The following is a 12,820-nucleotide window of genomic DNA, read 5'->3' as shown; positions in this document are numbered from 1 at the left end:
TTCTACCTGCCAGTGGTCATCATGACGGTGCTTTATGTGCACATCTCTCTGGCCAGCCGCAGCCGTGTGTCCAAGCAGAACCCTGAGGAAAAGAAGGAGAAGAAAGGTCAGAAATCTAGTGGTCTGCTCAAGAGTCACATCTTGAAGCAGAACAACAACAACCAGTCTCCTCCTAAACCTAGCCTAGATACCTGTTCTACGGTGGACACCATGAAGAACGGCAAACTAGACGAGTCTGTGGTGTCCGCTAAAGCGGACTCCTGCGTGCAGCCGGAGGAGAAGGAGAGCTCGAACGACTCCAGCACAGCCAGCATAGCACCTAAAGAGCTTAAAGAACGAGCGAACAGTGAGGCGACTTCAAAGGCCGGCTTGACACCCGCGCCCACAGCCGTACCTAAATTTAACCCTCAATCCAAATGGTCCAAGATCAAGATAGTCACCAAACAAGCGGGAGATGAATGCATCACAGCCATCGAGATCGTCCCACCAAACAGTACCGGCGAGAAGCGCTCCATCCCTGTGAACCGTCCCCGCACAGTGGCGCGCAAGTTTGCCAGCATCGCCCGCAGCCAGGTGAAGAGGAAAAGGCAGATGGCGGCACGAGAGAAGAAAGTGACAAAGACAATCTTTGCCATCCTGCTGGCCTTCATTATCACATGGACGCCATACAATGTGATGGTTTTAATCAGCACGTTCTGCCAGTCGTGCGTTCCAGACACAGTCTGGGCCATTGGCTACTGGCTCTGCTACGTCAACAGTACCATCAACCCTGCTTGCTATGCACTCTGTAACGCCACCTTCAAAAAGACCTTCAAAAACCTGCTCATGTGCCAGTATAAGAACATTGGCACCAGATGAACTAAGGGAAGAAGCAGCCAGCGAAGATGGAGATATGATATGGAAGGTACAAAGGCTGTCCCGGTACTGTGCAGTACATTGTGAGGCTTCATAGTCCCATAATGCTGAAACAGTGTGTCATAACCAAAAGTTTATGTATTAAGAAATCAGTGTTTACAAGAGGATGATGGAGCAATGGACAAGAGACTGAATCACTGAAGAAATCAAGCTGATAAATGACAAATGACTTTTCCAGTAATCTGATCATTGCTCTACTGCTAAGACCACTGGAATTTTGCACTAGAGTAATGTGAAGATCAAGACAATAACAATGCTTTATAGAGGCCAATGGCTAATTTTTCCAAAAGTGAAGAGACAGAATATCAGCAAATACAAACCAAAAGAGACTTGGTGAATAGTAGGATTTTATTGACTCATTTATATTCCCAGTATAGGACAAATTATATTGATCAAGTCCTCTTGGTTAGTATTAACACTGTTTCTAAACCAGACTTCTGTGACAGGATGCACATTCGTCATACAGAGGTGAAGAAGATGTGACTGGAGAACATACCACAGCCAAAACCCATAACATATGGAAAAGTTACTATTAACATATGGAAAAGCTTCCTGTTTGACTGTCCCTGAAAGCATGATGCTCCCAAGTGAGATTCAGTTTCCTACACCTGCACCTTCCACTTTCCAAATGAAGGAAGTCACAGACTGCAGCTGCTTGCTGACCACAACAGCTGTGTATTCCATTACATTCATTGGGACAAATTCAGGGCATGTGGTTCAGCCTGGAGAAGTTAGTCATCATTATCCTCTTAGCTTGATCCTCTTGAGGTTCTGGAATAGGTCAAAATTGAAAAGGATCTCCTCAATGGATTAGGATAGGCATTATAGACTTTAAATGGGATGAGACACTCTATACTGAGCTGAGAAATGTCACTGTAAGGGTTTGACCTTACAGAGGTGTGTAAATATGTTTAGTTATGATGAATATATGCTCTTGAAAGTATTATTTCTTCCCTGCATTTAATGTATGGATGTTTGTGTTCCTCTTGTGTTTGGTTGGTGATCTTCATGTGATTTTACAGATTAAATATTAAATGTATTGTTGTCTGTATGCAAAAATGTTGAAACCATTTATAATTTGTGATATACTTGGAAAAAAATAGGAGATGACTAGTACATTTATTTAACCTGTTTATAAGATGTTCAATTTCAAGCATTTCATTTAAAATCGGGGCACAAAGGACTGTCCGTAAATTTGAGAAATGGAAAATTGGTTTTATTTCCCCCTGTTAAACACAATGTTGATTTAGTAGATTTCCACTTGATGATATTGTTTTCTCATGGTGCAATATAGTTTTGTCTAGTTTGTATTTAAATACACAGTTTGTAACTGATGAAACAGCAGCATGTAAACCAGCAGGAATGATCTCCCACAGTGGTCAGAATTAGCACAGAGGAAGAAATGTGTTGATGTTTTAGGGCTCATGATGTTACATTATTAACAAGCTGCCAGTTTCAGCAATTACAGACTTTAAAGCATTAAACCAAAGAGGTCATGGTGCTCCGGTCTGTTATTAGGCCTGGTCTGGAAGAGAGATTATTCAGTCATTAGCATCATTTTAAGATGCAGAAACTTGCCTCTTTAACGTCTTGGGTTTGGTTTCATGTTTCTACCTCATAATCAAATTTCCATTCATAGCATCTGTATCTCCAAACCAGCTCTGAATCTCTTTATAATGAGTGGTAAAGACAGACTAAGTGACTAGTATGCCATTGAACAAGAATTTAAAACCAGATTTCCATTTTTCTTAATGTTTTAAACTTGCCAGTTGCTTTGGTCTTCTTCTGATACATGGACTGTATGTTGAAGTAGGCTGTTCACTGCATATCTTAGTCATTCAAATACATGCTTTTATATCCCCAACTGTGATGCAACTCTAAGACGACTTCACATTGGAATATCAGTATCTCTAAGAGAGTTATGAAACTGTAACTCCTTTTGTAACTATACTAAAGAAATTCAATCATGCAATCCGATCGGTTACTAAATATTGTCTTCTGCAATTCTGAAAATAGCAAAGGTCAATCCTTAGCATCTATTAGATGACCAATACAGCAAAATGACTTTATGCTCTCTTTCCTTTGGTCACTTCAAATGTTTATAAAATGTAAATTGTATAGGGATTAATAAAGACATCCCCCATTTAACTGTACCAGCTGAAGGGCAAAGTCAATGATTATTACCCCAGTGAAGCTGATGGAATGACCACTGTATTTGTTGACTTATCTACCACTGCCCTTAAAGAGCCAGTGTACATAAGAGTGTGTGGTTATTTTTCTATTGCAATCATGCAATCCGATCGGTTACTAAATATTGTCTTCTGCAATTCTGAAAATAGCAAAGGTCAATCCTTAGCATCTATTAGATGACCAATACAGCAAAATGACTTTATGCTCTCTTTCCTTTGGTCACTTCAAATGTTTATAAAATGTAAATTGTATAGGGATTAATAAAGACATCCCCCATTTAACTGTACCAGCTGAAGGGCAAAGTCAATGATTATTACCCCAGTGAAGCTGATGGAATGACCACTGTATTTGTTGACTTATCTACCACTGCCCTTAAAGAGCCAGTGTACGGTTATTTTTCTATTGCATAAAGCTTAATAAAGCTCTTAAGCGCACTGACCAGGAGGAGAGACAGATGCTTATTCTTTGCATATTCATGAACACACATATTGGTTTGCATAATGAGAAATTTGGAGGGCTTAGGTGTCTTTAATAATGAACTGTCATCACTCATTTACCTTTAGTTAACACTACACACAATACTCAGTAACAAAATTTTACTGTCTTTCTTAAATGCTTATAAAACAGGTTTGCACAAGAGGGAACGGTCTCCTCTCCATGCAGTTTAATGCTCATAACCCTCTGTCACCCTTGGATCTGTTAGTAACAGTCAAGTCAAAAGGAAAAGTAACAGTATTGGCATATTTTTCCTTTTACATAAACTACACCTTTTATAGAAAAAGAGAACTCATTTATTTCAAACAACACTTAGTTTTATATTTTAGAATACAAAAAAAAGAGAAGGGTTACATCCAAACACTACTTGTATACCCCACTAGTAATATAATCCTGTAAATTACATAATTTTACAAAACCAAATTTTAAGTAAAACTAATAAAACAGACGTGTCTGAGTTCTATTGATTGTTGTCCTTTAGCGAATGAGAGGCCTGAGGCTTACATGGCTGATGGATAGTAGAGAGAGAGAGCAAGTGCGAGAGATCTGTGCTGGAGGGAAACATCAGAGGAATGGGTCAATGACAGGGCACCACACGCTAAACAATGGCATTTTATTCTCCCCTCCCTCTCACACATGAAACAGTCATGTAACGTGTCAAATACTCAGCTGTTACTCTGTCATAGTCTTCTAAAGCTATGTGTTTGTGGCTGTAGTGCGAGTTCCGCTCATGCTGAAGAACACTGAGTAGACATATAAAAGGCCGTGTTTGGATGACGGATGATCACGGGGTGATTACTGCTCCTCTGGATCTCTTGCTCTTTTAGTTCCCTTTCCCCTTGCCTTTCTTTCCTGTGGAGAGATTGACACAAAATCTCATTATTCAGATCCAGTGGTAAACCCGAACCTCTTGAAGACGCCTCCCCGTCTCACGCTGGTTAGGAAATGCATATGCTCTTTTAAAATAATGCAACAGTATTATTGCTGGAATCCATATTCAGATAAGCATATTAACCACAAACATACGATTTGAAAGGACTGACTTAGAAATCTGTCTCTTATGTATGAGCAGAGATTCATTATTGAGTTCAGAATCCCACTCAAGACACCCACCATGGCCAACAGGCCAAGATTACACAACCAGAGCAGATTACACGCATTACTGTTTCCATTCAGCCAAACCAAACCAAACAACTGCTTACAACACCTGTTGAACCATGTGTGTTTGAGGAAGATTTTATAAAAAAAAAAAAAAACTTAGATTTTTTAATAATAATTTCATACAATTCTTAAATGATTTTAATTTTAAAGTCATAATTATTTATTATTAGTTGAATGTTATTTTTAATACTAACATTTGAGCATAACATGCACAAAACGATTGAGCAGAGGCCTTCCGTCATTGAATGTCAGTTTTGGGTTTAGTGTTGAGGATGTACCTTTGGGTTTGTTTTTGACCTTGGTGGTGCAGGGTTTGGACACAGAGATGGTTTGCTGGCAGTCGACGCTGAAGAGAGCCTTTACCAGAGTGCCGGTGCGGCTCTTTGTGCTTGTGGCTGCGTCACACTCGCCCCAGTTACTAAACTTAAACTTGCAGTCGGCTGTATGAAATGAGTTACAATATACTATGTAAGATAATATGAAATGTACAGAAAAAGGCAGAAATACACAGCAGCACAAAAACACTAAATATAAAAGATACCAAAAATAAAAGCGATAGCTAAATATAATAAGAAATGATGAGAAGATTTCAGCTGATTTATCACAGTTTCACTCACCCCCAAAGCTTTTCTTCCAGTTGCAGGGCACTCGGCATTTGACTTTCTTGGTCTGCTCATTGCAGGTGCCTTCCCTTGTGCCTGCTCCACAGTCCGCATTATTGGCCACACAACTGCCATAGCGCCACTCCGCACAGTCCGAACCACCCTTACCTCCTTTATTCTTCTCTGTCACATGACACATGGGCATCAGCATTACTTTATGTACATAAACTCATGCAAAACTGCCCAGACAATACACTAACACTACACGACTTTTATAATCAGAACAGATTTTAAAACACTAGGCATCACACTGGTCAACTTTGTAAATGGTTACAGAAGAAAAAACTGGGACTTATACAGTAACAACTGTAACAAGTCATTCCTAAGACAGCAAGCATGCGCCCCTCTTTTATAGAAGAAGTATGACAAATGAAAGCAATAAATATGCATTCTAAATTCATGCTTGAATAACAAATAAAAATAACATGTTTGAAATCCTTCGGCTGGATGGAATCACAGTCTGATGCTAAAAATTGGAGCCTGTGCCCATCATAAACTATGCAATTTTCTATAAAATGCCCAAAATTTGCAGAGTGGCTCAGATTTTCAGCAACTAGCACTGACTTGTCCAGCCTGCAAACTGGGGCAAAATCTGTCCAAAAAGGAGTGTATTCCAGCCTTAAGATTCAAAGCAAGACATCACAGGATATAATTCTATATGAGAGCTGAAATAATGGAAGAGAGGAAAGAGGGGAGAGATGTGAGAATATTGGAAGAGACCAATATTTTATACCTTTCTTGTTTTTCCCAGCCTCTGTGGTCACGATCATTAAGGCCACTAGCACCACGATGATGGTGGAGAACAGGCCACGCATTCTGAAAAACACAGAATAATCAGCTGTTGCAGAGCAAAACTGCAGTTTTCGGTAACTGACCAATTTCTGTCATAAGTACTGTTATCAAAGGGCAGGACAGTAATCGAGCCATCTATGCTGAGGCATTACTTTGCCCTTTTAGTATTTCAAATTCCCAATTAAAGATGAATGGCTGGAGCTGATAAGGATGATCATTCAGAATGATTAATTAGAGCTTCATTGACAACGGACTGGCATTAAAATGTCGTAGACTTGGCTCGTGCAAACACAAAAGGTCATAATGTTGAAGGACTGCATGGTTCTCTGCTATCACTGCCACCAGATTATAATGTAACAACAGCACTTAAATAAACACATCACACAGAAGTATGATGTAACAGCTACTGCAACGGGAGAATACATAGTGATTTTCTTGGGATTATGATAATGACGTTCTTGCCACCAAAAGCACCACCACTGTACTTGCTTGTTGCTGTGAATCATCAAACATAAACATCCAAAATGACACTCACAAACACACAAGAACATTCGCAACCCTGACTAACATCCACTCACACTCAAAAGAAAGAGAGCTGACGTGTGTCTTTGAATGTGTCCGTCGGTCCTGCTGGTATCCGCTCCAGAGACTCACAGTCCTCACATCTGTGTTTTCTCCCTGTCTCTCCTCAGCTGTGTACACACGGTGTACATTATCAAATGTGTGTATTAAAACACCACTCTTTTGCTCTTCTGCTTCTCAACATGTCAGCATTCAAAACTGAAAAAACACGAAGACCCCACAGCACTGACAACGGTGGGATGTTTATTTCCACTAACACCTGTTTATTTTTCCCCAATAAAAGAGCTTTTTCAATCTCACATTTGACTGGATCATCTCAAATGAGGGTTTCGCCATGTACACAGATCTGCTTATATGTGTTTTGTGTTTGTGACTCTGGCTGCGTGAGTGCGCTCTTTATCCTCTGCTTGTGATCTCCATGGCGATGATTCGCCCGCGTGCTGTGAAATAATAGGAGCGTACTGTCTGAAGAGAATGGAATCATCGCCGCGGGATGCCATTCTTCCTGAACGCTCCGTGGATATGAAGGCAAAAGGACTGAAGCAGCAGCTCACGCAGAGACGTACACTCACATATGGACCCACACAGATTACAGAACTCACATTCACACATCAGCCAGCTTCCTACAGACACATTTACTAACAACTCAGCACCATTGTCAGTGTGGGAGTTACTTTTTTGTCAATAAGACGACATCCTGGTTCAGAGTTCTGTTAGCAGGAAAAGCAATTAACGGTAACAAAAGCTGTTCTCCTGTTGAAAGAGAGGACGGTCTCTGTAAGACGCAAGACTCAAAGCAGCCAGAATTAGCTGGACTGATGAAAAGCAGCATTGTACTGTCTTTGAGGATAATTAAGCATCTATTATGTCCAAACAAGCCTCTCGTTCTGAATGTATCACTTTCTATTTAATGCAGTCGGTGTGTCCGTCCATTCACTCAATCACATTGGCCGTTTTGCTCTGGAGGGTCCATCAGATCACATTTTCTACCTGCTTGCAGGGCCGGATTTACCTCTTTTCGTGACATAGGCAAAACAAATTTTTGGGCCCCCCTTTCCTATTAATATAATAGGCCTAATATTACCACCCAAGCAAACAAAAATATTTCTTAATCAGTGGAAACTGTTACAGTGTTTTCTATCGCAATAAGCGCTTGCTTTCAGTAAATAAAAATCGAATGTAGGTTCTTAATTTGTTTGAGAATTCAAACAAATTGCATTTCATTCCATTAATGGGCACGGCCAGTGGCCACATAACCACTTCGGGAGTGCATTATTTATACTGTGGTTTGGTCTGTGGAGGAGAGAAAATTCCACTGAAATCTCGTGGGTGTTGAACTAGCTAATTTTTTACGCACCTCATCCCAAACCTTCCGTTGCAAATTCCAAAACGTAATTTTAGAGCTAATAACAGAGGCTTGAGCCATTGATATGCAGGCTAACACAGTTATTAATGCAGTCTAACGCAGTTATTAGAGAGAGAGAGCGAAAGAGAGAGGGAGAGATTAAGCACGTGTGAATACATGCATCTGTGCGTCTCTCAGCAGTATTCAGCAGCAGCGTCTACTAATAGAGAATTAGAATTAGAATCAAGAACCTCGCTACTGAGAAATGACATGTAGCTTTTCAGCTGCGAAACTCTTTTATTGATAAATTCGTGGGGCAGTCACAGCGCTGATGACAAGTTTCCACGTGTGTGTGCGAGTGCGTGTCTATGTGTGTGCGTGAGAGAGAGCGGGAGAAAGAAAGCGTGATTTCCGTACATAAAAAAGGCTGAAGACATGGAAATAGTTTGTCATTTTTACTCTATTGTTTGTTATATTTATTTGCTCAGTGTTTTCTGGGGTTTTGTTTCTCTTACTGTTGTAGATATCCCATAGTATAACAAAAATATTATATATCTCTTCATTGTGTTTGGGGCCCCCCCTGGACGAGCAAGCATAGGCACGTGCCTAGAATGCCTATGCGTAAATCTGGCCCTGCCTGCTTGTAGTTGAGTGAAATATTCTGGACTCTCAGCCGTAACTTCCAACTCAAACTCCTGTCCCAGCACAAATGCCGTCCCTCATCACTCAGGCGCCAGACCTTTATAGGTCACCATAAGCAGAGGCAGTAAAAATGCTTTCTACCTCTGTTTTTTTCCCTCCATCTTTCACTCTCAGACACTAAATGCTTTTCTAAAGCCGTTTATAAAATATTCTGTTGACCCAGTAAATCCTGCAACTCCCTCCAAACAGTAATTAAGTGTCAGCCGCTCAGCGGAGCGTGACTAACCTCTCTCAGAAAAACACAAATCTTGAGCACCCCAACCCCCATTTTCCTGGCCCAAATATGTCTTCACCCTCTCTCCGGGTCCAAAAAATGTCCCCTCCTCACCTTTTTTTCTCTGACCTTTCTCCAAAATCTCTCATTAGGCAGTCTTCTTTGTGTGATATGTGTGTGTGTATATGAATGATGGGGGTGGGGGGTTCCAGACATCCTAACAAGGCTGTTCTGACCCGCTTGGTCCACACACACATCTCATACACTATGAGGGTAGAAAGCCCTTTAAAAGCCCCAATCCTCTCACAGAAACACACACTCTTTGAGGGCTTTACTCACTCATCATACGCCATGGGGCTTCCATTATCATAAGTGCAGAGGAATGCAGGACCGCTGGACACACACGGTTTCTCTTCTCTCCCCTCCTCTGGTCATCTCTCCTCCCCTCACATCTTTTCAGAGCGTTCCAGCACCCAGCGTTCAAGTGTGCGAGTCCCTCGCCGCGCAACCAGCTGGACTTCAAACTAATTTCCATTGCAGAGAAAACAACACAAAGCTCTGACCCACTTCACTCATAGTCAGACATATGGCAAAGTTTCACGCTTATCAGTGCCACTTTTCAACAGATTTGGAGTCTTTCCTTTCAACAGCCTTAAAATCTATTACGAGCACTGCGTTTTTCTGTAATAGTCTGAAGCAAAGCAGGCCCTTAAGGCTGAGCTGGTACTGAACGGTAGTCTTCAGACACAGTGCAGAGGGAGTTCAAGTCAGCACTGGCTTTATCAGTCATCTAAACCGCAGAAAGACAGACTGACAGACAGACACGGGGGAGGAGAGAGACGTCTGGAGACAGTATTTAAACCAAAAACAGCTGTTTAAGTTCACCTCAGCACAAGATTTACTCAAACACAGGTTTGAGGCTAACAGTCATAAATCATTGTGAGTCTCCCATCATTCTTTCTGATGGGTGTGTGCAGCTGGGTGATGTCCGCACACACACACAAACACACACACACACAAAGGTTGTGTGTCCAGTGCTGTAGAGCATTAGGTAAGTGTTACACCAAATGCTTTCTGACAGAAACTGTGACCAGCATAGCACTAGAGGCCTGTGAATCTGAGAGTTCAGATTTAGTGAGGCACACACACACAAAAATTAACATGGAACTACATCCCTGCTCCTTAAAGAGAAATCAGATCACACAAGGTCCCCAGATAATACTAATCCCGTGCGAATAGGGCTTTAGACAGGTTATATACACACCCTGAGGACAAACTCTCATATAACCAGAAGTTGAGTTAAAAGCATATCTCTACTATGCAGGGGGCAAGAGGGCTTTGTAATATTGCTCTGAAACACTTTCAATTTCTCCTCTGTAATGCAAATGAAACTTGTTTGGCTAACAAAACATGAGGGGCGTCTTATATAAATAATAACATGTCTATGTATAATATGCTTTTGCACTCACCACCCAGAATTATTCATATGAATATATCTTCTCTCACTTTCTGTCTGTTTTATTTGATCTGACCACAGTGTTTTGACCCAAAGAATCGCTCTCTCGCTCTCTCTCTCTCTCTCTGTTACATGCTCACACCAAAACAGGGCAGAGGCCAAAAGGTTGAATGTTTACAACTTTGCTGAAGTGCTGTGAAGTGGTATAGCTCCAAATGTGTAATCCCTTCAATAAAAGTGCATTTTGCACATTCTTAGTCCCACTCTGGGATGAAAAGCCCCTGAAAGTGTCTAAAGAAAGATAAATGAAAGAGTGGGGGGTGGGAGGGTTCAGGTCAGAATGCAGGTCAGGTGAAAAGGGTCTCTGAAAGAGCAAGAGAAGAAAAGATGGAACGCGGTCCTCTTGCTTTCTGCCCTGCACCCTTTGACCATACTCACTTTAACCACTGTCTTCAAGAGGACAGAGAGAGGGAGCGAATGAAGCCAAGAGCATTAAATGCACAATGATCTCTAACGCACACGCACAAAGATTTGTGCAAGTGCAAGAGAACTGAATTATGGTGATTCTCCTCCATTTAAGGCATTAGCTGTTGTCCCCATCACACGCACAATTCACATGCATCAGAAATTAAAACACACTATTTCATTCGGGCTGAAATGAGCAAAGGTCAATATCACATAGAAAAACAAGACATGCATATCACTGACAAGCAACTCTGCATCACAATGGGTTTGTGCAGACCACCACCTACTTTGTGTAAAAACTTTTCACAAGTCACAAGTTGCCTATCCACCCAGCAACTGGGCACACTGATTGTGACAGAGAGCAGAGGTGACCCAGAACATGCCTAATGATGCCCAAAAATGCTTTTTTTTTACGCTAATCGGAGGTTTTGCGACAGCCTAATTTTACTTTTACTAACTTTACTTTATGAACAGTAAATGTAGCCTACTCAATATACTTCACATGTCTCCAACTGTGATATAAAAATCTTACATTTGTCCGCTACTAATTCAAGTAGTTTAGAAATGTATTGTTTCTACCTAAACTGTGTAAATCAGTGTCAAGTAGTAGTTTCATATTATCTATAGTTTTAGAGTCTGTACAATAATTTACTTTGGTAATCAAATGTATTTTCTGCAAAATAAAGTCCACTAAAATACGAATGTACAATTTAATAAGAATGTCAAAAGAAGAAACCCTGCTGGATCATATCATACCAAATGTGTAATTTATTAACATGATCGCGCAAAAAAAAAAAAAAAGTATATATATAGGCTATAAAACATGGTGATGATACTTCATTACCTCAAAATTGTTTTTGTTCCGTAAAATCATTATTTATTTACTTTTACGCAGAAACGTACAACTTCCACTTTCCTTTAACTTATTTCTAATGGTCTTAACTCATCCTGTGTACAGCAAAACAGTCTCCTAATGAAGACAAGAATGCAACAATGCTCGCGGCACAAACGTAGTCCAACTGTTTGCGCACCTCAGAACGGATAGTATTTTAGTTTATTGATAACAAAAACCCCTTAGACCAAATCAAATAATTATCAAAGTATTATCAAATAATTCCATTGAATTCATACTGGGTGTTTATCTAAACGCTCCTCTTTAAAAGTTTAACAGTCCTCAGAAGAATCAACTTTAAAAATGTGTTTTCCGAACTTTGTTCGTATCTAAATATTGAAAAGAAAAGAAAAAAGCGTCTATATGTCCACTTTTTCGCTTTATAACTTCCCAAAGCCACTTTTCAAAACGTTTAACGGTGTAGCCTAAATCAAGTATTAAACCCAAGTACTGGTCAGATAATAACTGTTGATGTGAAAAGAGCAAATGTAACTCACTTGTTTTCTGTGTCGAAAGTTCCCACACTGAAACACCGAAATAATGTCTTGCTGAAGTTTCGTGTGTGAACTCTTCTCCAGCAACCGCCTTTATGCGTCACTCCGGCTCTTTGTTTCCCCCCAAACTAATTTAATCGGTTCCTCTCCCCCTGAACCCCATTTAAATTAACCCCGCGGCCCACGTCAGTCAATAGACCTCAGGCACAGCCATGAGACCTGCTTGTCAACGTAAAAAATGTAATAATAATAAATAAATTGTTATAGGCTATAATAATAATAGTAATAGTAATAATAATGATACAGAAGAAGAAGAAGAAGAGGATTAAATAGGCTACAAATTATGTGAAAGCAAGACCCTCCACCTATTAACTGATAACAGAGATGGCTGTGTTCACAAACACTTTTGGCAGTTCCCCAGGACGGAAACTCAAGAAACTAAATCAATTGATCAA

General features: G+C 40.4%; 2 protein-coding genes across 2 annotated transcripts; one reads left to right on the top strand and one right to left on the bottom strand.

The window, feature by feature from the left end:
• On the top strand, positions 1-3,195 carry LOC107703274 (muscarinic acetylcholine receptor M4-like; the record flags this gene model as incomplete). Its single annotated transcript, XM_016505843.1, has 1 exon — positions 1-3,195. A coding segment is annotated over one exon (858 nt), but the record flags the coding sequence as incomplete, so codon positions are not given.
• Positions 3,196-3,500: 305 nt separating this feature from the next.
• On the bottom strand, positions 3,501-12,502 carry LOC107703289 (midkine-A-like). The gene is made up of 5 exons (XM_016505864.1): positions 12,369-12,502; positions 6,157-6,239; positions 5,379-5,546; positions 5,040-5,201; positions 3,501-4,452 (listed from the first exon to the last, which is right to left on the bottom strand). Exons 2-5 carry the CDS (start codon positions 6,236-6,238, stop codon positions 4,424-4,426), a joined length of 441 nt encoding a protein of 146 aa, XP_016361350.1. The 5' UTR covers position 6,239; positions 12,369-12,502; the 3' UTR covers positions 3,501-4,423.
• Between the last annotated feature and the right edge of the window lie 318 nt (positions 12,503-12,820).

This window comes from Sinocyclocheilus anshuiensis, unplaced genomic scaffold (assembly GCF_001515605.1).
Source record: "Sinocyclocheilus anshuiensis isolate Anshui unplaced genomic scaffold, SAMN03320099.WGS_v1.1 scaffold947, whole genome shotgun sequence".
NCBI lineage: Eukaryota > Metazoa > Chordata > Actinopteri > Cypriniformes > Cyprinidae > Sinocyclocheilus > Sinocyclocheilus anshuiensis.
Note: the sequence above shows the minus strand (reverse complement) of the source record. Positions and strands in the feature narration are given on the sequence as shown.